This window comes from Ceratotherium simum, chromosome 25 (genome assembly GCF_057802395.1).
Source record: "Ceratotherium simum simum isolate JZ-2026a chromosome 25, ASM5780239v1, whole genome shotgun sequence".
Taxonomy (NCBI): Eukaryota; Metazoa; Chordata; class Mammalia; order Perissodactyla; family Rhinocerotidae; genus Ceratotherium; species Ceratotherium simum.
Window position 1 is genome coordinate 22,312,077 of NC_141924.1, and position 27,134 is coordinate 22,339,210.

General features: G+C 40.8%; 1 protein-coding gene across 1 annotated transcript in view; it reads right to left on the reverse strand.

The window, feature by feature from the left end:
- ANO4 (anoctamin 4) overlaps nucleotides 1-27,134 on the reverse strand; it is a 210,199-nt gene that overhangs the window by 102,341 nt on the left and 80,724 nt on the right. Inside the window, exon 7 of the mRNA XM_087449050.1 lies at nucleotides 1,501-1,607. Within this exon, the coding sequence (XP_087305176.1) occupies nucleotides 1,501-1,607 (107 nt within the window). The remainder of the gene's footprint in view (nucleotides 1-1,500; nucleotides 1,608-27,134) is intronic.

Sequence of the window (27,134 nt, forward strand, 5' to 3'; positions counted from 1 at the left end):
CCAACATTTAATGCACCTTTCCAGTCTTCACCCTACCTGAAAGCTTGATGAATAGGCTGTTTAGGCTATGTGCCAGTTATCAATGTATTGCTCTTTAGCTCCAAGTGAACTTTCGTTGCCTGCTTTGCAATAATGGAGCTGGACCTTGTAAATATTTCTCCTTCAGATGGTACAATGTTAAGCTTTGTTAGTAGGAGGCACTGGAGGGACACTGGAGGAGGAAAGAGTTTGTCTAGTATACTCCTCTTGCAGGCTTCTGCAACACCCAGCTCCTGCAATGCATGGTGGCCAGCAGCACATGTCACCTCTTCAAGGGGAGGTATCCCCTTGAACAGCTTCATAGAGTAGTGCTGGTGGTGTAACATCTCCCAGTGAATGGCTTCCTTGGAATCCCTCCAGGCAGCTTCTCCCAGTACTCAAGAGGGCAGATTCCCAGAGAGTCCTACTGGCACAGAACCCCCAGCTCTGCCACCTAGTGAACCACAGGTGTACCCCTTCCAAGAGGGTCTGGATCTCAGCTTTGTTGGGGGGAATCTTTCTACGAGTGGTGGCTGCTCTTAAATATCTGCTATTCCTCTATTCTTTAGAGTTCTTCTTACCTTTCACTAGCCAATCCTCCATTACTCCAATCCTCTGTCAAAGTTAGTTATTTACATTAAACTTTCCCTGTTCAAATTATGTGTGATTTTTGTCTACCGATTAGACCCTGACTGATATAGGTCATTATCCAAACTATTGATAAAAATCTTGCTGGGACAGAGATAAGGACAAAGCCACCCAAATCCTCCTGATATATAATAATCTGTTTAATAAGGCAGGACATTTGGTAATATAATATGGAAAGGTTCTCATAAAAATGCCCAAAATATAAATTATGGAGGCTATTTAATGGGGGAGGTGATTATTTGGAGAATTTACTTACATGTGACAGTTCATCTCTGCACTTCAGATCCCTCTGCCTGGAACACCTACCCTTCCATCTTCCCATGCTGGCTCCCTCTTGTCATTCAAGTCTTAATTCAAATTTCAGTTTCCCAGTGAAGCTTTCCGTGACTACACCATCTCAGCTTGAACTCACCCCCACCCCTTACCAGTCTATCTTTGTAACATCATCCATTTCAATTTCCTCACATTACTTATTGTATTTACTTATTTGTTTATTGTCTGCTTTGAACTTGTTGAATATAAGTTCCTGGAGAGAACTGGGCTTATCTCCCCAACACCTAGCCCAGTGCCTGGCACATAATGGGCACTCCATAAATATTTGCTGAATTAAGAGAATTTCTGCATGATCTTGGATAAATGAGATAACATGCTATTTAAAAAAGAGATCTAAGGATGCTATTAAGATTTTACACTTGTGAGTTCTCCATCAAGGAGTAGTTAGAGGTTTTATAAATGATAAGCATTTCTAGAATTGAAATAAACTTAATAAAACCAAAGGAAAGTCTCTAACCCCCCAAAATCAAATGTAGCTTATTATACTAATATACTACTTACCAATTTTGTTTTTTCCTTCTTCATACTTTATTCTTTGTAATATATGATGTACAATTCTACTTCTTGTGGCATTATTGAAGAAAGTGTCTTTGTTGTGTATGATGAAGCTGTACACACATATTGAAAACACAAGTCGAGGATTAATTGGAGGTGAGGTATCTAATCTTTGATACAATTTGGTGTTACTCATATAGAAGCGTCTTCAATCAGTCATAGAGAGGGCACGTCTGGGACAGCATGAGAGACCCCAGAGGCCACACCAGAAGCAAGAGGCTCACAAATCTCAGTAGTTTTGGTTCTCAGTCTCCTGAGCTTTAACATCATTATATCAGGAAGGAGCTGGAGCTAAATAAAATTCAGAAACCTTAAACTAATAGCAAGTGTCTAGGCCTCATATCTTGTTTTTTTCTCAGTAAGGTCATTAGATAAATTGAACTAAAAATTCATTTTGTTTTTATCTCTTTTTGTCTTCTGCCCCATCCCCTCCCATGTAATAACCACCTGGTTTTTCAGGAATTTTAATATCTGAAACTGGCTTGGGTGGTGGACACAGGAGTTAAGTAAGGAGCTCTGGTCTGGCTCAGGGGTGAGGTGAGAGGTGAGTATCTAGAAATTGCCTCTGTCCATTCCTTTCCCATGTTCTTTCTCAGATGGGACCCCTCTTCCAAAGCATATACTTAAGATTGCTTTCTCTCTCAGCCACTGGCCCAGCCAGCCTCCAAAGTCTCTCACAGAGCTCATATACACACACCACGACATTGGGTTTTCCAAGCCTACTGAGAGGTTTTCCAGGTGACAGACAGAGCTTCCAGGGCCACATAATCCAGCATGAGGTGGCCATGTCTTCCCCTCCCAGGAATGTGTTAAATGGCAGAATATTAGAGATACTGTAAGTATAATTGGTCCATAAATGGTAAGGTTTATTAACTCAGCAAACTTTTATTGGGTAGTTTTATGAGCTGGACACCCGGCAAGCCATATCAATGTTAGTAGCATCCCTCTCAAAAACCAACTCAGAAGTCACCTCCCTCAGCAAGTCTCTCCACCCCTCCAACTACACTCTGCCCTCGAGTTCAGTACTTTCTCCTCTGAGCTACTTCTTATCTCACAAACACATCAATTCACTGATCATTCTGTACTGTCATTTATTTGTTTTCATTCATTCATTCAGCAAATGTTTATTGAGGGCACTCTGTAGGATACTGATTATACAGTGATAAACAAAAAAGATAAAATCTTTGTCCTTGAGAGGCTTACAGTCTAATGAGGGAAACAAATCATAAAGGAAATGAACATGATCGCACGGCAGAGACGGGCAGAATCAACCTCCTTTTGAATGCCTTTCTCCCACACAAGACTAAAGGCGCATTTAGGACAAAAGGCTGAATCATCAGAATTTCTGTAGCCCCAGGATCTAGTGAGAGGCTGGTACACAGCACAGGTACAGGTTTTTGAACAGCAATAATTGAAGGTCATGGGGGTTTATGTTGGGGAAATTGCTATTGAATGTTTTTCTTCAAGAAGATGGATTCTCAAGAGTTGTTCAAATGAGGGGAGGAAGAGAGAAAACTGGCCCTGAGAAAGGGTGGTCCAGGCATGAGGTTTGGTTTGGGAACAGAGTTGGGAATGTGAGTTTGGGATAACATATAAAGGAGAGAAAGGCCAGAGAACATGAAGACAAGATGTAAATCACATGAACTGATTCCTTGGAGAAGTATTCTCCTCTCACTTCACTTCTCTTGGATTCTGTTATAGAATATTGCTCTCAGAAAAAAGTAATTTGACTTGGTAGATGAGAGATAAATGTTATGTCAGTGAATGAGGAAGCTGCAGCATTTATCTTACATTTTCTCTAGGGTTTTCTGAAAATATTTTATGACAGCAAAGAGGAAGAAGGGAAAACCACGAGTTACATCAAATGCGGTTTCTTTTATTTTATCTTCCTCTGCTTTTTCATCTTATTTGAGATAGACCATTACATTTTAATACCAAATAAAGATGTCATAAAGAAATAGACAACAAATAAAAAAGCCCATTTTTGACTCACAATTTCAGATGATAACTGAAAGCTGATAAGCACGACCATGCTTGACAAGACAATTCCGGGCTAAAAGCCCATGTCCGTCCTTCATTAAATGGTTTTCTGCTTCCTTCTCCTTTTATAGCACCACATTACACTTCGTGAGCTCATGTAATAGTGCTCTATAATAGGCACCACAGACAAGCTTCAAAATTTTGTTTTCCTCTTCCTTACATCTAGGTTGTACCTGGAGCCCCAGATTCTATAGTGGGAACAAACACATAGAGCAGGTGCCAACCACAATTCTAAGCACTCCACAGACGTTACCTCATTCAATCCTTATGGTAAGCCAGGAGGTAAGTACTTTATAGCCCCACCTGACAGGTGAAGAATCAGAGAGGTTAAGTGATGCGCTCAAAGTCACTCAACTAATAAGGGGCAGAGCCAGGTTTGAACTCAGGCAGTGTGGTTCCAGAGGCTGCTCTCTTATCCACTCACTCCTCTGCCTCCCTGTGTCAGAAACTTCCTGATTCCTGGAGGTTGGCTTTCATTGGGATCAGCCCAAAAGTTGCCCTGCTTGGAACTCTCTCCTTACTTCTACTCATCCTTCAAGCCTCAGCTCAGGTCACATCTCTCTCCAACAGTCTTCCTTGACCCTCCACCCTCTCCCTGTAAACTGAAGTGGTGCTAAACAAAAAGAAGGAAGCAGAAAACCATTTAATGGAGGAGGGAGATGGGCTTTTAGCTCCAACATCACTCCTACTTTCCTTTAAGACTTTGAAGTGAGACAGACTTTAGTCCAAACCCCAGCTTTGCCACTTACTAATTGGTGTTGGAATCAGCTCTCAATTTCTCTGGGTCTCAGTTTCTTTATCTGTGAAGTGGGGATAACACTGTAGTCACTCTCATAGGGTTTTTGTAGAATTTGGCAAGATGACAAGCATTGCTGAGCCCACTGTCTGGCATTTAATAAGCTCTCAGAGTTAGCTGACAATATTGCAATTGCTTCTATGACGTTATATAGAACTTGTTTGCCTACATGCCTGATGTCTCTGTATGAGCTTCTTGAAGGCAGGGACCAGCCATGCTCATCTCTGTATTCCCAGCACTGGTACAGGGCTTGGCACATGACAAGCCCTTAAAGTTGGCTCAAATGAGCTGACCTTGTGGAGAACACTAACTAACACTGGGGGCTATGACACTAAATTTCATCTCCTTATACCTTGGCCTCTACTCCTGTCTCCTGGAAATCTTTCTATCCGCTCCATCTTTCTAGCTACCACCTGAACCATCCTCTCCACATTGCCTGTCTAAGGATCTTCCTGTAGGGTGTGGTGCAATCTTATTTTCTCTGTCACTCCTTCAAATAGGAGAGATAAGAAGGAAGAGTGATGATTCCCTACATCGTGGTTTTCAAGCTTTTCTTATCCATTTAGAAAAAACAACTGTCTTCAAATGAAATCTCTCTCTCTCTCATACACACACACACACACATACGATGTAAGCTGAGCTGTTCTGGCAAACATAAGACTTGGTGCTCAGTCTCTGAGGTATCAGAGCTCCACACAGGCTTAGAAACTGAGCTCTACTCTCATACATTGCTGGTGGGACAGCAAACTAGTACAAATTTTATGCGGGCAACTTGATCAGGTCTATCACAATTATGATTCACATTCTCATTACATACCTTTCGACCCAGCAATTCTTCTTTTAAAAATGTATTCTACAAATACACTCACCCATGTGCGAAGTGACAGATATACAAGAATGTTCATTATGGCATGGGTTATAATAGCAAAAATCTGTAAACGATCTAAAAAATTCAGCAGTGGCAGATAGGATAAACAAATTATGGTACAAATCTACAATGGAATACTCTATAGCTGTAAAGAGATTAAGGGTGCTCACTGTAGATATAAAAAATCTCCAAGATACTACAGGGAAAAAACAAGGTTCAAAACAGTTACACAGCTATTTGTGTCAAAGAGGAAAAGATATATGTAAAGGAAGTACACAGCTATAAACCTATTGACATATATATTGCTTGTGCTGCATAGAATGACTATGGAAGGATACATATACTTCTGGAAGCACTGGTTGTCCCTGGGGAAAACTAGGTGGCCGGGAAGGTAGGAAGGAAACTTCACTGTACACACTTAGGAAACTTTTATCATATGTAAGTATTACCTATAAAAAATGGAAATGTTTAAAAAAAAATTTTAAGGGAAAATGCAGCTTTTGTTCAAAGTCTGTTCTCACCTTTACCCTGAGGAGTGAGGAGGGAAATAAACTCTGAATTGGTGGAGGATCAACTATGTGATCAAGGCCCTAAACATATATCTTCTTATCCTACCCCCTTGGAGGGGTTATGTAATACACCCAAAGTCATACAAGCAGCAGGTGGCAAGGAGGGATTCAAAAATCATCTGTCTTGTTCCAAACATTTCCATTCATTTGTAAAAGGAACTGCTGAGAGCATAGGTCTGCCTGTGTGCATGTGTGTGTGAAGGGGGCTTTCTGGCTTCTATCTTGCCCTATGAAGAAGGCCTGCTGATCCGCTCACTAAACAATGGGCAGACCTGAGCCTGAAGCTCCCACTGACTCCCTTCTAGGACCTCTACTCTCCTGCTTTCTCTGGAGGTGAGCAGCCCTCTGTTTTCACTTGACAAGACTCCTGATCTCCTCTTTGCTAGGAAGGGAGGAAATGGGAAAAGAATGTGCTGTGAAATTGGGGTTTAGCTACAGACCTCCTGGAGCTGTGATTATTTGCTCTTTGCTGATATGTTCTCTCATGGAAAACTGTCCATAGCAGTGTTGTAAAGTATTGTAATATGCTGGCTGTTTAACAAGCAAACATTCTGCTTGTTCTGTGTAAAGCACTGTGCATCGATTGAGGGTGTTACTTGTGGAAGTAGGTGGAGGGTCAGAAGGGATGTGGGTGTTATGTATGTACGTATTTTGAGTGAAAAGAATGCAAACGTGGAACCTCCTCTCTTCAAAGGAGCTTCTATTTTTTTAGATAAAATGAGAAACACACAAACATTCAAGGGTGTGAATTGGGGAAAGTTACTCATTAAAGCTGGGTATAAAATCAGCTAATTATAAAGTGTGCCACTTTTAAAGCAAATAACAACTCATTTCTTTTTCTAAACTCTCCTCTTAGTCCAAAGCTATGAGGATAAGACTACACTTTCTTCACAATTACTTTAGTTGGAATTGTCCAGGTCCAATACTGTTGAATAGAAACATCTGAGAAAATGAAAATGTTCTATATCTGTGCTATCTAATATGGTAGCCACTAATCACATGCAGCTATTGAGCACTTAAACTGTGGCTAGCACAACTAGAAAGTGAGCTTTTACTTTAATTTTAGCTGATTAAAATTAAAATTTAAATAGCTACATGTGGCTAGTAGGTACCATATTGAAAACACAGATAAATGATTGCCTAAATTGTAGATTATACGTTGAGCATGTGGGAAGAGCCTTAATGATGGGATTCTTATCCTGCATCTCCCCTTGATTATAAAAACTGAAGCAGGAGAGCATTCTAGGGGTGAGAGTGCCCTCCAGGTCCATGTACAGGTTGCCAGAAGACCTGGGTTCAAGTCCTGCCCTTTCACTTTAGCTTTAGGGGAATTCATTGGGTTTCTTTGGAACACAGTTACTTGTCAGGAAAATGAGGGTCATAATGTCTTAGTAGCCCAAGGATGGGGTTATATAGTCACAAATTGAGACTATAAAGTATTGAGAGAGATTGGCAAACCTAGTTGGGAGATGACTGGACTCCATATATCCAACTGGCTATTTGACAGTGTATTTGAAGTCTAAGAGACAACTCAAACCAAACACGGCCCAACCAGAACTCTTGATCTGCATCCTCATAAGAGAAAAGTCTGCTTTTCCCTAGTTTTTTCTAACTTAAAAATGGCACTGTTATGAGTCTAATTTCTCAAGTCACAAACTTGAAATGCAACCTTGATCCTCTCTTTCTCTTATGTCCTATAGCCAATTAAGTTCTTAGGTCCCTCTTCCCAAATGTTATCCTGAATCTGATCCTTTCTCACCCTCTTTGCTTTGAAGTTGTTTCCAGGACAATGCAATAGCTATCCTAAGTATTCTAATTTTACTCTTTCTCCCTTTAGCGCATTCTCTATATACTAATGATTTCTTAAAACATAAATAAAATCTTATCCCTCTTCTGCTTAAAACTCTTCAATGACTTCCCATAGATTTGGAACAAAGCCCAAACTCTTCTCCATGGTCTAAATGCTTGTATATGGTCTGGTTCTTGTCTACATCAATGACCTCATTTCCTCTCCTCTTCCCCTTAATCATTGTAAACCAGCAATATTGTCCTTTTTTCTGTCCTTGAAAAAAAACCAGATTTTTATTATCCAGGATTTTTGCTCATGCTGTTCCTAGATTTTTGCACAACTTTTGGGTCTCAACTTAAATGTTACCTTGTTACCATCCTAGCTAAGACAGTCACTCTCCTGCCCCACAGGTCACTCTCTCTTTATTCCAGTACCTTGTTTTATTTTCTTCTTATGTTTTACTCTCTGAAATTTTTTTCACTGGAGTTGATGGGCGGAGATGTATCTACCTGTTCATTGTCTGCCCCCTTTCTCCTGTAGAATGCAGGCTTTATGAGGACAGGGGTTGGCATTATCCCCTATTCTAGGGCCTGAGTGAGCAGACCACGTGCTTCCCAATACCCAGAGGCTCACTGAATGTTCCAAAAATTGTCAGATTAAACTATAGATAAATTTTCACATTTTTTTCTTGAAGATCTTGAAAATCAGTTTCATATTATCACTATGCTTTTTATGTGGTACTCCTCTAGGGGAAATAGAGCAATGAAGATGGTTTTTAAACTTGATTTAATACCTATATTATAGAATATCAGAGATTGATAAAACAAACAAGTATCCTCAAAGGTATGAAAATCCCCATTGGTTAAAGCCTTGGGAGGAAGTGGTAACTTTGTCAAGAAGCATTTAACTACCTATAGATGGTACTGTACAATTATTTTAGAATTATAGCCATATTCTTGATCTCTATAAATTTAAAAATCTAAGGCATATGGCAAAGTAGGAAACAGAACCAGATAACTAATCAAGGCAATTTTCTTGGCCTTGGAGTAGAGAAGCTTGAAGCATGTGCCCCGCTGGATTTCAGAATTGCTCTGCATCAGTGACTGCTATATACTTCTAGTTGCTTTCCACTTTGAATGGAAGCATCTAGTGTATTATTCTGTGCCCACCACCCCACTATCTGTTGGAAATGTAGGGGGCAGTTAACTTGTCTTTTTCATTCTCAGATCTGTGGTTCAAGAAGAACCATACCTGAAGAGCTGCTTCCAAGGATTCTCATCCCCAGTGGAACCTGATGAGGGACATGAGATCCTGGATGCTGAGCCTGATGCCATATTGGTATGGGACGTTCGGGGATCCTGGGATGGGAATGAGTATATTTTCTATGTGGGAGAAATTTGAATAAATTATGGCCAGATGGCAGACTGTGGTAGATTGCAAAAAATGCCACAATTCCTCCCATCCCTATATACAAACCCCTTGGTGATGTGAATTTCTTGCTTCTTCCACCAAGAGGTAGAGTCTGTCTCTTCATGTCTTGAATCTGAACAGGACTTGGGACTGGCTTTAAACGACAGAATGTGGCAGAAATGATTTTTGTGAGTTCTGAGCCCAGGCTCTGCAGCTTTCACTCTTGATGGCTTGGACTATGGCCCCAAGACTGCCATGGAAAGAAAGCTGAGTTAGCCTCTCTGGAGGTAAGAGACCATGTAGAGAAAGAAACCCAGTTGTGAGCTAGCACAAACCACTGGACTTGTGAGTGAGACAATTTTGGACTGTCCAGCCCAGTTGAGCTAAGAGATGATGGCAGCCACATGACTCTAGGTGAAGTGGAGGAACTGACCTGCTGAACCCAGCAGAATCACAAGCAAACAAAATGTGTGTTGTTTTAAGTCAGTATCTTTTGTAGTAGATTTTTATGTAGCAATAGATGACCAATACATAAGTCTTTTCTGATGGTTGAAGTTGTATTATTTCATAATACAAAAAGAAAAGTAAAGGTTAATGCCTTAAAAATAAATACTTCAGGAAATTTTCTTAATTAGTCTTTTAGAGATTTTTTTTTTTAACAAGAAGAAGTAAAGGTGATACAGTTAACTGTCACTTAAATTATGTCCTCAAGTTAATGAAATCTAAGTAGGAACAAAGCAACCAATTAATTCTTAAGTCACAAGGCCTATTTTGAGAGTTTTTTTGGGCTTTAGACAACTGCAGTGCAATAACTCACTTCTCACGTTAATTATTGTAATGAGTAAGAAAAAAAGATGAGGTGATTATCAGATAAAACATATAATATTCAGAGTTCTGCCTGTTTGGTAAAGATTTTCAATCCTCTTTCTAGGATAAAGTAATCAGCTACTGGAATATAAAGCAAAGTGAGACATTTTTCTTATTCCAATGGTCATTTCTAATTGTACTAATTTATGACACCATCTTTGTCATCTGAGTGTTAAACACAAATTAGGAAATACTTGCTCTTAAGACTTCCAGGTAAAGATGGAAAATTAAACACTTGCATTCAATTTTGCTCTCTCTCAAAACCTGATGACAACAATAGTAATGTGTGTGTGTGTGTGTGTGTGTGTGTGTGTGTGTGTGTGTTAGAAAGGAATAAACCCTCAAGGAACAAAGATAGCAGAAAATAACAGCAACAAAACATTGCGATGTGAAATCAGACAGACAAGTGGTAACAGACTTAGGAGACCAGAAAAAGCTGAATCCTAAACCAGCTCTGGGGAAAACCAAGATCAATCATATTTATACTACAAAATCTCAAAAAATCTTAGAACTGGGGCACTAGTGACCACTGGAAGTGTGGCGAAGGGAATGCTAAAATAAGTGCTGGTTAAAAGCTAGTGAGGAAGAAGTTAGATCTCCAGATCCTCGCGAGTACTCTAACAGAAGACTGGGGCTATTTTTTTTTTTTTTTTGTGAGGAAGATCAGCCATGAGCAAACATCCAATGCCAATCCTCCTCTTTTTGCCAAGGAAGACTGGCCCTGGGCTAACATCCATGCCCACCTTCCTCCATTTTATATGGGATGCCACCACAGCATGGCTTGACAAGCAGTGCGTGGGTGCGCGCCCGGGATCCGAACCTGCGGATCCTCAGGCCGCTGCAGCAGAGTGCGCGCACTTAACTGCTATGCTACCAGACCGGCCCCTGGGGTTACTTTTTTTTATAAGGTAATACAGTCTATGATATCAGGCATTGTTAGGGGTAGGGGTACCATAATGAAAATAGAGGATCAAAGTGAATGTTTGCATCCTGGAAGCTAACTCCTGGCAGTCTTCATCCACTTAGACTCCAGAACATTGGCAGCCAGGCCTTGAATTTCCAAGCAGGAGACTGGCAGAGACTTCTCTGGGGAATCTGACCAGCCTAAGAAGAAAGATCTAAAGATAGTGACAATGCAGACTCCAAAATGAAACCACACAATCATTTCCCTACAATGAAGCCCACAGTTGACAGGACCCACCTATTACTCTGAACCTCTACTGGAGTTTTGCACTTTCTATTCTTAAATATGGACAGTCAGCCAAAGATGATTAGGTATCTGAAGAAATCCATTAACATACAAGAGAATAATACAAAGAGACAAAAACAAACAGAAAAAAACATGTTAGAGAAAATTAGGCTATGTAGAGCGATGAAACATTAAAAAAAATCATTATGCTCAGAAAGTTGAGAAAATATCGTTTATGTAAAAAAAAGCTCAAAATATGATTTTAAAAAAGCCAGAACATTATAAAAATATCCCTTAGAAACTAAAACAAAATGACAGGAAAAATTAAAAACTCAATAGAAGCATTTGAAAATAAGTTGAGGAAATCTTCTAGAAAATAAGTTGAAGAAATCTCCTAGGGCAAAAATATATAGATTAACAAAAAAGAGAGAAAATATAAAGCATGATAGGATCAGGTCAGAAAATCCAATATTTGAAAAACAGGAATTTCATAAAGAAAGAAAAAGGAACAAAACATTAACAAAATTCAAGCATTATTCAAGAAAATTTCCCTGAACTAAAAGATAAGAGTATTCAAGTTGAAAGGTGCACTGATTATCCAGTGAAATAGAGGAACATAGAGCCACATCAAGATACATCACTATGTATCTTCAGAACAATAGGGACAGAGATGATCATATAAGTTTCCACAGAGGAGAAAACAAGAATTAGGAATTAGAATATTTTTGAAGTTCTCAGCAGCAATATCAAATTTTAGATTCAGAAGAGTGAGACCTTCAAAATTCTGAGGGAAAAGGATTTGGGCTGGATATAGAATTCTATACCTAGTCAAACTATCAATAAAGGGAAAAGTATCAAAAATATGTGTATTAGTTAGCTACAGCTGCCACAACAAAGTACCATGGATTAGGTGTCTTAAACAACAGAAATTTATTTTCTCCAAATTCTGGAGGATGAAGCTGCCTCAATTTACTCTTTTGAGCCCAAGAGCTCATATAATAACATCTACTTTATTGGTTAAATGTAAAACAAACCTGGCTTAGAGTCCTGTTCTGCCAAGCAGTAACTATTTGAATTGAGAAAAGCAATTTCTCTCATTATCCCTATCTTTCAAATGGGACAAACTTCAAGAGGAGTTTGAGGATTGGGAAGTATTGCATGCAGTGCACTCATGTACACATCGTGCTCATAAATGATAGCTTTATGATTTTATAATTAGCTCTCAATTTGTCACTTTTTATAAGGATTACTGATCTTCATAGTTCTAATAGGCCCCAATGAATAAGCACCTGCTATTCTGAAATGAGCTATTGAAAGGTCTTTTTCTTTTAGTAAAATATCTTCAGACATACAAAAATGTATTGAATAATATCAAACACTTATATACCCACTAACTAACTTAAGAAATAAAAGTTTGCAAATACAGTATAAGTCCCACTGTGTGTCCTCTTCAACTACATTCTTCTCCCCCGGAGGTAACCACTCTTAGGAATTTCTTTTATAATTCTCAACGTGTATGTATTCATAAAAATATAGTTTTATATTGTATGTTTTAAAACTTGACAGAAATGGCATCATGCTATACTAATTCTTCTGCAACTTGCTTGCCTTGCACAACCATGTGAGGTTCATTCATGTTGCTACAAGGAGCTCCAGCCCAATCAGATGCCCCGCTGCTTAGAAATCTATGTATGAGGACACTACAGTTTCTTGGTTCATTCTCCTGCTGGTGGATATTTAGACTATTTCCAATGTTTTATTATTATAAACAACACTGTAAAATGCACATGTGCAAATGTTTCTCAAGGAAGAACACACCTAGGAGTGGCATTTCTGGTATGTATATTTGGATAGATCTTAAGAAAGAAGCAACAGTCAGATTTGGGAGTCTAATTTACCCATGTGTCACAACATCCTGATGTGACATGATCAATCATGAGGTGTGTTACCATTAATTCGACACTAATAATGGCTAGTGTGCCTAAATTCGGGAATTTAGTTCTTAAAAAATCGAATGGATTTGAGGTACCTTTATAAAAACATCAATTTATTCCTATGTATTCTAATATGCTTTCTAGAGGAACATGAAAGCACAAAGGAGGGTGCTGAATAAGTAAACATTACCATGTGTCATGGTAGAAAAAGGTTGGAGAAACGTTGATTGAACCAGTAAATATTTTTTAAATGTAAATTACCTAACACAAGGATAGCATTAATCGGGCCAGAGGTTGAAAAGCTATTGGTAAGACACAGTAAGTCAAACAGTACCTTTGATGTTGGCTAGGTGCACACAGAACCAAGGGAACTGGGGAGGCGGGTGGTAATCTGGATAATTCTGGAGGAACACGAGGAGGCAGGAAGAGCAAAGAATGGGGGAAAGGAAAGGAGAAGGCTGTAGGAAAGAGGAGAAAAGAGGAAGAGAGAAAAAACTGATATCCTGGAATTGGTAACAATTCAGACCAGTCCTAGACTATGTCCATCTTTGGGCTGCACAGTGAAAATCAACACAGATAGAACACACATATGTTAAAATTATCTATCTGTTTATACATCAGGTACATATATTATTAACAATAATAGACAAACTGATTAACATTTACCGTAGGCACTTACATACTGTGTTGCTAATTTTCACAATATTACTTGGGTATTATTACTATTTCCAACTTAGAGATGAAGAAACTGAAGCTCAGAATCATACAGCTTGTGAGTTGCAGAGCTGGGATTTGGGGCCCAGGCCCCACAGACTCCAGAGCCTGTGCTCCTAACCAGAGCTGTGTGAGCTCAACCATGAACTCTCAAGGGCAGAAACCATGATTCATTCATCTCTGTCCAGTGGTACACAGTGCCTGTCACTGAACTGGTGCTTGATGCTGACCGAACTGAAATGGGAATTCAGAATGAAAACACGAAAGCATTGCAATATTCACTTAGAGATCACTTTTATTTGCTATTCAAAATTGAGCCAGAATAAAGAGGAAGCCATTTTTTAAAAATCTATAAAAACAAGTTTGGAAACATAAGTAATTTCCTAGTTATTCCTCAGGCCAGAAAAATCCAATTTAGAATAACCCTGGGTTATTCTCAGCTTTCCACTAATTAGGATGTTACTGTAATTCAGTCAATAGCAAGTTTTTGCCTGAATTACCTAGGCAACTGATCATTCAGTGACTCATCCACGGCTACCGTGTTAGTCTGGTCTTGGTGACTAGCTTTGTTTCTATTTTCTCTATTGGAGCTGAGTTGGCCTGAGTGTTGACTGCAGGGCCAGATCTGTCTACTTTCCTGCAGTTCATTTATATCGCTATGATCAGCAAAGACCTAGAAACTCAGCCAAGCATCTATAAAATTTGGAAGTTGGTAAAATTTATCTTCCATAATCCCCAGCTTCTTTTGCCTTTTTTGACCTTTATTCCCCTCTACCATCTGAGTGGTATCCTCTCTCTGTCTCCGCTACAGCCAGTACCCTTGGCTGTATAGCTCTTCTTTCCTCTTTCACTTCTTTATTTTTCTCTCTCTAGAAGAGATCTGACAGACTTATTTATAATGGGGTGTGAATGAAGAATAACATTAAAATTTTCATCTTTCCCAGGGACATTTTTACTTTACATGCAGATGACTATAACCAAAGGATTAAAGTTCAAATCATAAAGTTTAGTCATTAGGGAGTGTACTGTTTATTGTTATCTCCTAGCTTCCCTCTTCTAAACTCTTCTCTGCGATGCTGGAGTAGGGACTCTGCCAACCACAATTCTACTTTGCAACCGGCTCTCTGATATCTTCTGACACTAGGGGGCACTACAAGGAGACTGGAAGGGAAACAAAGTGGGTAGAGGAACCTGGTCTTTCCTGATTGTCTGTTGTTTCTGTCAAAGTCACCCCAGCAGTGATTCCTCAACCTTGCAGTGGCAGTTGGTTCTAGTCTCCAGCTCTTAAAAAAACAAAAACACTCCCCAAACTAGACTCACTGACATGCCCTATACCCCAGAGGCACCAGCAGGGCAGCATTTCCTCCTCAGAGGTCTGGGGCTCAGCTCCAGGGGCCCCTCCTCTGAGCTTCTAGGTTCATCGGCTTCTAGGTTATCAACCTCCAACCTCTTCCTTCTGTTCTCCTAATTCTAGGGGCAGAGCTGCTTCACTTCCTGCAGTTATTATCTGTGTGGCCTATGTGCTCCCTTTATGACATTTTAGTTCTCCAATACCTATTTAACCAATCCCCCATATTAACGTCTCTGTTAAAATAACTGCTGGGTTTCAGTTTTCCTGAATGGAGCCTGAGTGGTATAGGGAGCTAGAAAAAGAAACATTTTAGGGGGAAGAGGCCTTCTCTCTCTTAGAAACCACATACCACATAAGCAGCCATCTACCTATCCTGCCTGTTAATCTGACAGGAATATCACCACAGTATAAAGATGGTTTCTAAATTTGAATTTTGAAATTTTCCAATCCCAAGTCTGATTTCTACCCTACAGAGTTTTTCTCTTTTCTGCCCAAGTCGTTGCTAACTTGCATGGAAACTTCCTTTCCTAAAAATATGAAAGATGTTTAAAACAAAACAAAACAGTGCAAGACATCATCTGAGCCCTAGAAGAGCTCACAGACTAATGCGTTATAGAAATCTGACAAGATAAAAAAAAAATTAATATAGGGTATTCCAGGGTAAACTGCATTATTATTCCCAATTTGCTGCTTTTCTTTGTGAGGATTATATATCCCTACCCATTATCATGGACTGGCAGCCCCCTCCCTGGGGGAGAAGTATAATTCCCCACCCCATTCCCACGCCTGGCCATGAGACTTGTTTTGGCCAATGGAACATGAGCAGAAGTGATATTTGCCACATCTAAGCAGAAATTTTAAGAGCCGGTGTGTGGCTCTATCATTACTTTTTCCCTCTGCCATGAGAATGCACGTCTTAGGTACCAGCTGCCCCTTCAGCCAAGATCCCATAATACACATGACATGTGAAGCAGAGCCTCAGCTGACCCACAGCTAATATGTTATATGAGGAAGAAATAAGTGAGCCACTGAGATTTCAGGTTTGTTTGTTACTGCAGCAAAACCTAAGCATAATCTGACTGTCACAGTCTCTAACCCAACAAAGACAATCCAGTAATTTATGGCTTAATTTGCTTACTCCTAAAGAGGATAGATTTCTTTTTCTGCTTGTGGAGAAGCTATGTCAGTCCACATAATAAAGTGATGTGAGATATGGGTGAGGCTTGGGTGAGGAGAGGAACAATAAAGGAAGAGGAAAGAAAGGTCATGCAGGCTACAGTGGGGGAGGGATGTTTTTGTCAGGGGTAGTAAGGGAGGGTGTGAAGGAAGGAGAAAGGATGTAATAAGTGGTTGCAGAGGACCATGTACTTGGCTTCTCGTTGTGTCTTTTGAGAAACTCCAGTAAAGACTGGAATTTCCCTCTAATGACTTTTGTTTGCTGAACCATGCTTTGTGCAACACACAGACATGGAAACAAATAATTGTGATATAATATAATCAGTGCCATAATCAAAGCATCTACAAAGGCTAATGGGCCCAGAAGTCTAACGCTGTCTGCAGGAGACATAAGAGGTTTCATAAAGATGACATCTGAACTAGTTCTTGAGGGGAGAACAGGCTTTCACCAGAGAGTGAGGGGAAAGAGAGCACACCTTAGGAAGAAGGATAAATAGTCATCGGATAGTCAGGCAACCCCCACTGCAGTGAGTCGTAGGAGCACCCAGCCCAGGAGGCTGGGGGAGGGGAGAAGAAACTGGAAAAGCAGTTTTTTGTGCTATGCTAAGGAGTTTGAACTTTATCTCAAAGGCCCTAGGGAATCTTTGAAAACCGTTAAATAAGGAGGCAATGCTACCACATGTGGCAGTGCATATTATTCACTGCCAAAGGTATACGACTAAGGAAATAAGAAGGTTAGAAATCCAGGCGATACTCTGCTTGTCAATCTGTGGGCTGTGAATGCCTTGAGGAAGGGTGTCTTCCTTCTAATTGTACAAAGATGCTATATGGGCTAAAAGTAGGAGCCCTGCAAATGACCTGTGACATGAGTGTAGTGGACAGATTTGGGAGTGTGGAAGGACGGCAGAGGTGAGGAGACTTATAACTGCTCATGCAACAGTTGGTGGCCACTTCAACTAAGGCAGTGAGGTCAGAAAGGGGGGCTGGGACCAAAGGACTTGGTGGTGATGGTGGACGGTGAGGAAGCCGGTAGTGTTCAAGTTGGTCAACCTGCAGTGATATCACTAACCAGGAGTGGGAAACACAAAACTGATGGACAGTATTGGGGGTGAGGGAAGTGGGAAATGAGAAGAATCAGGTTTATCCCTAGGGATAAAGACATTTCTAAGACATGGTCCTAAATTAGCAGTCATTTGAAAGTACTATTCACAAAGTCCACAGGTTTAACTCCTGTCCCCTCCCAGTGCCACTCTTAGATGTGAGTAAGAAGTATCCTGCCAAGGCCCCAGATTTTAGAGGACTCAGAAATGGGCTCCCCCAGCTGTACTGCTCCCTGTGGGGTGAGGTATCAGTGAGGCCAAGGGGATGTGCCCGCTTGGAGCCTGCACCAAAAGCCCCAAGCCCACTTCTGGGTTTTTGTGGGCCTCTACTCCAGGTCTGTCCTCCTGAAGACAACTCTACACATGACAAGTAGCAAGGCTGTTTGCAGGGGGTGTGGATGGTACCTGGATGTGGGGCTGGGGTGTCCACATGCATGACCCTGAGGCCCCGCAGTGCCGGATGGAGCTATGGGTGGGAAGAGAAGAGGGCAGGCCATGGGTGGGGGGACAGTTTTCCCCACATCTCACCAGTGGGCTGGATCTCTGAGGATCCTGAGAACTTGGACTTCCAGGTCTTTATGCAGGTGTATTTGTCAAGGTAGAAGGAGGGACTATGTTGTACTTAATTGTTAACATGATTTATTACTTTTAATTATTTAGACATATAGTCTATAGGCTTCATTTGTACTCTTGCCCCAGGCCTTACAATTGTTATGAGCAGGACTGCCCTCATCTTAGATTCAAGAGTAGTGATTTAAAAGAGATAAACCTATTGTCTTTTATCCCAAAACCCTAATTAAGATAAATGAGCGCCTTGGTGTGAGGGTGCCAGCAGAGTAGGTAAGAGTGAGCTCATGGCATCTGACTGTTCAAGAGGGTTTCCTGCTTCTGCTGGCTGTGTAACTCAGATAATTGACTTTTACCCTCTCTGTTCCATTTCTCCGTCTCTAAACTACCAGCCTCATAGATGGCCTGATGTCTAGTGAGTGCTTGATAAATGTTAGCTGTGGTATCATGAAAGGAGCCTGGGTTTGAAATCAGGCAGATTTGAGTTCTAACTCCAAAGTCTGCTTGTTACTGTGTAGCCCTGGGTAAACTATTTAACTTCTCTGAACCTGGGTTCCACCTTTTGTAAAGTGATGATAATGAAAAGTTATGTTGCAAAGTTGCTGCCAAGGTCAAATGAAACAATGAATGAAGATCACGCAGCACGGAGCTCCCCCAACCACCTCCCCTGTTCCCTCTGACCAGTGCTGCAGACGGTGTCATGCACAGTAAATTACATCACATACAATCCACCTGCAGATGCGCTACAAGGCCCTTTCCTTCCTTTTATGTTAACCCCTCCTTATTTCATTGTACCTAAATTGGGTAAATCTTCCCTTTTCCTAGAGATGCTTTAAATTGCCTTTTTCCCACTTTGATGAGTAAAATAGCATCTTTCCCAACAAATTTAACATGCTCAACTTAAAAATTTAAATGGAAATATACACACATACCTATACATATGAACACACAGCAACGTATATATTTCTCTACTACAGTACAATCCTTGGCACGCAACAGTACATTAAAAATATTTGTTGAATGAATGAATTGATAAACAAAAAAAATTATTTATTTACAGATGGATAAATGGCAATTTCTAAGTGACTTATTCATAGTTGTTCCCACAAATACTAAGAGAACACAGCTCACTAACTATTGGATCTCCAACACCCAAAGGTATACTTTTCCCACATGACTGTGTGAATCTTTTGTCCTTTAAACTAAAGTCATTAACTTACATCCTACTTAAAAGGAGCCACATCATCTTCAGAAGCACAAATCTCAGGCTGTGTGGCTTGTTTCATTTTCATCCCAGTTTAAAACCTTCCAGGACAGAGATAGGTCTCCCCTGACTCTATGGATCAATAAAAACAACCTGCATATTGAGGATCCTAATGCCAAATAGGTGACTGCAATAAAACAAGTGTCTGAGAGGCTGTAAGTCACAGAGGCATTAAGAGAACGTTAATCCTACCTCAATCAATCTCAGTGTCTCTTTGCCTAAAGGACTTTCTAAAGATTTCAGATCTATGAAACAACGGAAAAGCTCCAAACACTGAAAAGAAAATACAGTAAAAGGCACCTGCTAGAAGAATCATAGATATCTTCAGATATCCATGCTGAGAGGGTTTAGAAATCAAATATGCAGATGTCACTGACAAATAAATGTGAAATGGCACTGCATCCTGACGTAGTCATTCAAGCTGCTATAACAAATTACCATACACTGGGTGGCTTATAAACAACAGAAATTTATTTCTGGGAAACTGGAAGTCTGAGGCCAGAGTGCCAGCATGGTCAAGATCTGGTGAGGGCCCTCTTCAGGGCTCCAGGCTTCTCATTGTATCCTCACATGGTAGAAAGACAGTGAGCTGGCTCTCTGGTCTCTCTGCACTAATGTCATCATGTGGGCTCCACCATCAAGACCTCATTACATCCCACAGGCCTCACCTCCTAATACTATCACACTGGGGATTAGATTTCAACACATGAATTTGTGGAGGGACACCAACATTCAGTCTATAACATATCCAGAACACCGAGTAACATCTAGTTTAAAAGTAATGCTGTTCCAGTTCAGGTCAGATATTTACCTTTGCAAAAATTAGTCTTTGTCACCTCGAACTTGCCCTTTACACACTGACTGTAACTTTTCAGAGATTCTCCCAAGGATTCTCATTGTACTCCTAGCTCATAGTAGTAGGAGGAGTAGTAGTAGTAGTACTAGGAGGAGGAGGAGGAGTAACAATGGCTATCAATTATTGAGTGCTTTCTATGGCCAGATACCGGACTAAGTATTTTACATATGTCATTTCATTTAATGTCACCAAATTCTACTGCCACAACATTCCCTTCCTTCCTTCTTTCTTTTCCTCCATCAAAACTTACCTGTCCTCCTTCCTAGACCCTTGGGGCTTTGCAGATTGGCAAATTTATATAGCTGTGCTGGGCAGAATAATGGTCCCTCAAAGATGCACACATCCTAATCCCTAGAATCTGTGACTACGTTAAGCTAAGGTTGCTAATCAACTGACTTTAAGATGGACATTAGCCTGGATGGTGGGCCCAATGTCATCACAAAGATCCTTAAAAATGGAAGGGGAAGGCAGAAGAGTCAGAGGAGGGGCATCATGACAGAAGCAAGGTCAGAGTGAAGTGTTGCGATGTGAGGATTCAACTGCCGTTGCTGGCTTTGACGATGAAGGAAGGGGCCACGAGCCAAGAAATGTGGCAGCCTCCAGAAGCTGGAAAAGGCAAAGAAACAGACTCTCCCCTAAAGCCTCTAGAAAAAAATGCAGCCCTTTCACACCTTGATTTTAGCCCATTGAGAACCATGTTGGATTTCTAACCTACAGAACCATAAGATCATAAATTTGTATTGTTTTAATCCATGAAATTCATGGCAATTTGTTACAGCAGCCATAGAAAACTAATACATAACATTAATAGGCTGACTGGAGCCAGAAAGCCTGACCCTAGAACCCAAGCCCTTCCCCTTACCAACTGTGTGACCTTGGGAAAATCATTTAATTTCTCTCTGCCTCAGTTTTCTCTTCTACAAAAATGGAGATAATGACTATGCCTTACTCACAGGACTAAATGAGTTTATAATTGTGAAGTACTTGGAACCTAGTAAGCACCACATAAATATTAGCTGTCATTATTCCTTCAATGAACTCCCTACTGTTGTATTGAATTAGCTTCCCTGAAATTGTTTGAGTTTTGAGAGGGGCTTTCTGGAACTTCAATGCTTCAATAAAATGACTAACTCTAAGGATGACAACCTGGGCCCCACAGCTGGCTAGTGCAGGAGAGCTTTCTGTGTGGTCAGATCTTTAGGTTCCCACACAATCAGAGCTGGTAAGCAGCCTGTAGGCCCAGTTCTGGTGATACCATATAAAAGGACCAAATTGGGGGCTGGCCTCGTGGCATAGTGGTGAAGGTCACACATTCCACTTCGGCGGCCCGGGGTTTGCAGGTTTGGAACCCCAGGCATGGAACTATGTACCACTTATCAAGCCGTGCTGTGGCAGGCATCCCACATATAAAGTAGAGGAAGGTGGGCACGGATGTTAGCCCAAGGTCAATCTTCCTCAGCAAAAAGAGGAGGAGTGGCAACAGATGTTAGCTCAGGGCTAAGCTTTCTCACCAAAAAACAAAAAAATGACCAAATGTATTGTACATTGACTTACAAAAATGTGTACCCATAGATTTGCTTTCATTGATTCTCCAACATGAAGATATGTTCAAATGGAATGTGAGGCTATCTGCTTTTTAATCCATTCTCAGCTTTAATTTTTGCAGAATGTAGTTCAAACAACAAAGACTTAAAATGAGATTAATTCAGGGTACATTGCAGTATTTTGCTGAAAAGGTGTCTAAACTCCCACAGAAGGTTATGGCCATGAGTAACGAATTCTCCAGAACCATGCTGAGGGGCCTACCGGAAACAGCCTCTGGAAAAGCCCTACAAGGTGTTTGCTCTGAGGAGGTGGCTGAGGATATCGTCCACCACTTCATTCACAGCCCCCCTTCCCATGCAAGAATTTTATTTCTCGTAAATACTGGGAAAATGTTAAGCAAAGCACTGCTTCACTAAGGGATTGGTTTCCTTTCTCTCCAACAATCAGAATCACGTGACTTGCTTTGTTTCTCCCTCTGGTCTACCCGCTAGGCTGAAAGCCCAATTTTTTGGCTCATTTATCAACAACAGATATATAGGCCATGGAGGCCTGCAAATCTGAGCCTATTTTCTTCCTGAACTTGAATGCCTATTCTAAATGTTATTCTCCTTGGTTCTGAATATTTATATTACACCATTTTATCTGTCTCTTTAACCCACCTCAAATGCTTTAACAATAAACTCCAAAGGCAGTCAGATACTTTTATACGCACAGGCTCACGCTAGTGTAATATGTCTGAGCAACCACTTTGGATCAACTTGTATGGCACACATGTGAGGTGGGGGCATTGTGGAGAAAACACACTTCTCTCCTGTTCGCTAATCTGCCATTCATTGGAGCGACCTTGAGCAAGCCACCCTCTCTCTGACCTTCATCATACTACCTGTACTCTCAGAGTTGTCATGGATCTGTGGTGTAACTCTGGAATACAACAGTTGTTTATAAATGGTGGTCAGCATCACTTTTTATCATTGCAATTGTTGTACCACTACTTGAAGACTGCCATTCGGCTGATCACTATTGTCCATACCCCACTGCCGTGGTCTACTGGCTTATTTGGTTGAGAGGAAGATCAAATAATAAAAAGGCAATCAAAGGGAGGTTACAGATAATCTCCCACCACCAACCCTTCAGCAACTTTCTCCTGTCCTTATTAGCCCTTGCTGGCCTAGCACCAAGATTTCCACGATTAGTGGTCTCTTGGGCACCAAGAGGTGTGTCATTTTGTTAATCCCTAGACTTTTTTGTTATTCCCCAACTCACAGTCAGGATGGGGGGAAAAAGGCATGCAAGCCAATTTCATGGCAAGTGGTCTTTTTATTCCACCCATTTTGTATATGCACATGACACATGAATTAAAATGTGTGATGCATGAGTTAAGTATCTTGGGGTCAGGCATTAGTCTTGATAACAGGATTTAATGGATAGGGAAGATGATTTATCAGTTAGCAGAATTGAGACCAAAAATAAATCAAGCCATGGGTAAATTCAAGTTGAACACGGAGACCACAGTTGACTGACTAGTTGACTGTGTTTTTCAACTTTTCATCCAGATGTTCTGGTTTTAGGAGATGAGAGAATCTGACTCTGGAGCCCTAGCTCTGTCCTCCAGCAGTGGCAATAATGCCAACTCTGCTGTGCGCTCCTTTCCTGTTCTGTTAGGTCTTAGGAGCATACCCGGGTGCCACTGGCTGCCGGGCACACAGTTTCTGCCCTCAGTGGCTCACAGTCTAGCAGGGGGAGAAAGGCATGTGAATAAATGCCATTTCAAGGGGTCTTTTTATAATATCCATTTCATACACGCCCAGGACACACGTTGAAGTGTTTTGTGTACAACCAAGCTTTGCAAGGAAATGGACTGGTGCTGAGTTATATGTGGTACATATTTTCACTATGGACTTTCAAAATCTAGAAATGTAAAAAACATACATAAATACGTCGTCTCTCACTAGGATGACCATAATTGCCTCCTAACTGGTCCCTGCTGCTACTCTTGCTCCCTACAGTCTGTTCTTAACAGAGCAGTCAGAATGACTCTTTCAAAAGTTAAATTAGACCATATCATTCCTCTGTAAAAGCCCAAGTCCTTACAGTGGCCCCCAGGCTGTATATCATCAGCCTCTCTCTTACCTCTCTAACTCATCACTATTGCCTGTCTCCTTGTCATTTCTGTTCCAGCCACAAGGGTCTTACTTTTCCTTGAACACACCCAGAAGTGCTGGCAGATTACAGATTAGGGCCTTTGCTCTGGCTGTTCTCCTGCCTGGAACTCTCTCTCTCCCTCCTTCCCTCCTTCAAGTCTTTCTCTAATCACACCTTCTATCTGAGGCCTGAAGAATATAAACCCTGTCTTTTGAAAATGCAACCTGCACCCACGCCCCCAGGCCAGCATTCTTCATTCCCATCCTCTTTTCTCTTTATCCATAGCATTTATCACCTTCTAACATGCTTTACAATTGACTTTTTTAAATGTTTACCTCAGCACTATTGACATTCGGGGCTGGATAATTCTTTGTTTTGGGGGCTATCTGTGCACGGTAGGATGTTCAGCAGCATCTCTGCCCTCTACCTGCTAGATTCCAGTAGCAACCTCCACCCTGAGTTGTGACAACCAAAAATGTTTCCAGACATTGCCAAATCACCCCCTAATTGAGAACCATTGGTTCATAACTTATTGCCAGTTACCCCCAGCTAAAATGGAAGCTCCAGGAGGGCAGAGATCTTTGCCTACTTGTTCACTGTTCATTTCCAAGCACCCAGAACAACAACGGTGGTGGAGCATGTGAATGAGTGAATATCAATTTAAACATATACACACACGACAAACAAATTTCAGATTCTTCTATTAAGAAGTGATCAATATTTCACTTCCTTTTTATGGATTTTCATAAAAATAAACAAAATAATGGTAATATCAGAAATAAAAAATACAGGGAGGAACATTTTTCTCTCTGTATCTAACAGAAACATTTTTCTGAAAGACAGCTCAGAATTGATCTATTTCTTGAAAGACTATACTGTATATATATTTTAAAAAGTGATATGACTCTTTTTCGCATTTCCCCTTCTCTGTCTACCAGCAGAAAACCTTTATTACAAACATTGACCTTAGAAAGTAATTGCCCCAAGGGTGTGACTGCTATGCCATTTTAAGAATGAAGGGCACTGATACTCAAGCAGGACAATATTACAGGCAAGGAGGTGAAGATGAATAAATTAATTCCTGAATGGACTTGTCTGTCACAGTCATCAGATTCGACTAGAGGTTTAAGTTATCTCTGAGAGTGGGTGGTCCTGCCTGAAGGGTGTCACGTGGTAAAAGACAGCAGAGCAATGGTTCTCAAGGAGAGAGAGGGGTGTGATTTTGTGCCCACGCCCCCCACCACCACCACCAGGGAAAATCTGGCAATGTCTGGAGACATTTTTGATTTTCACAACTAAGGTGGGAGGGAACTGCTACTAGCACCTCAGGGATAGAGGCCGGGGATGCTACTAACCATCCTACGATGCACAGGACAGCCCCCCACAACAAAGAGTTATTCAGTCCAAAATGCCAACAGTGCTGAGGTTGAGAAATCCTGCAGCAGAGCACAACGCTTAAGAGTGTGGGATCTGAAGGCTCTCTGTCTGAATTTGAATTCCTGCTCCATCACTGAGACAGACTGTCTAGTTGTTCAGCAAACCTGTTTCCCTTTTCCTCTAGAGCACACAGCAATGCATCTTAGCATCCCTCGAGTTGGGGGTAACTACATGAGTAAGCTCTGGCCCACGAAATGTGGGTGAAAGTACTGTATGCCACTTCTAAACCTGGCCCATAAAAACTTTCTACAAAGTCATTCATCTCTCTTCCTCTGTCAACCAAGTGCAAGGGATCTAGGGGATGGCAGAGTTACTAGACAGAAGTAGCCTGGGTACCCGACTGACTATGTGGAGCAGACACTGCACCTCCCTCCCCGTGGTGACCCACACTAAGCAATGATGTGAACAGCAAATAAACTTCTATAGCGTTAAACCTCTGACATTTGGCAGTTGTTCGGGCAGGTAGACTAGCCTTGGTGTGCGACCTACTGCAGATTCTTTAACCTCTTTGTGTCTCACTTTCCTCATCTGTAAAATGGTGACAATAATAGCTCCTTTCCCATAGGGTTGTTGTGAGGATTAAAGTTTTTAAAATAGTGTCTTGCATCAAGTAAGAGTTTTCCCATCTGTAGGCCCACTTTTGGTGATACCACCTAAAATGACCAATGGCATTCTACACTGACTTATAGAGATGTGTATGCAGAGGTTTGCTTTTATTGCTTCTCAAACATGGATATATATGTTCAAATAGAATACTAGGCTATTTATTTTTTAATCAATTCTCAACTTTAATTTTTTTGTACAATATAGTTCAAAATACAGATTACTATTCTGTGTTGTCTTTATTACTTTTATCCTTACTCCATTCATTTCATAGACAAGTATTGAGCTTCTATTGTATGCTAAGCATTGTGTTGGTGTAGGAGATACAATTGTGAGCAAAAACAGACACGGCCTATGCCTCCATGGACGTCATAGGTTACCTGGAAAGTTTGGCATTAATCATACAATACCCAAATGTTATAAAACTTCAAATATGAAAAATGTTAACGTGGGAAACATGAGGCTAACAGAGTATACAGCAAGGAGACCTGGTTTTTGGAAGGATGGGAGGAGGGCTTTCCTGAGAAGAGTCTTTGGACCTGAGGTTTAAAGGATGAATAAGAGTAAACTAGGTGAAGGAGGAAGGAATGGGAAGAGAATTCCAGGAGAGAAAACAGCATGTGCAAATGCCCTGAGGCAAAGTGCATCCAAAGAATGAAGAGAGGTTGTATGTGTCTGGATCATAACAAGTGAGCAGTGGAAGGCAGTGAAGGCAGATAAGGCTGGAGAGGAGTTGGTAGCATGGCCAGGCCATCTGAGGCCTTGTAGGTCACCTCAATAATTTTGGTATTTATTCTAAAGTTTTTAAATAGGATGAAGTGATATGATTAAATGTGCATTTTGAAAACATCATTCTTTATGCACTTGAGAGAATGGATTGGAGGTGGGCAAGGATAGAACCAGAGAGATCTGTTATATTATTTCTGGGTTTTAGAAGTGAGATAATAGTGGGGAAGACAGAGAGAAGTTGCTGGATTAGAGAGATAATTAGCATGTAAAATCATCAGCCCTTGGAGATATACTAAAATCATCAGCCCTTGGGAAGTAGAGGTGGGCGAGGTATCTAGAATAGCTTCCAGACTCTGATTTCAGCAACTGGACAAATATTAGTGCCATTTACTGAGACAGGGGACAATGGAAGTGGACCACGTTTGAGGATAAAACACCTTGAATTTGGTTTGAGCTGAGTGTGCAGTGAGCTAACTTCACATCATCTTTATTCTTTACTCACATGATTCTCTTATTTTCATTCCTATTTATTTTCTCATTTAACAAATTATTATTAAGAACCAACTATGGAATTCAAAAATGGTGATACAGACATCATCTTTCAAGGAGCTTATAGACTAGGAGAAAGCAATGA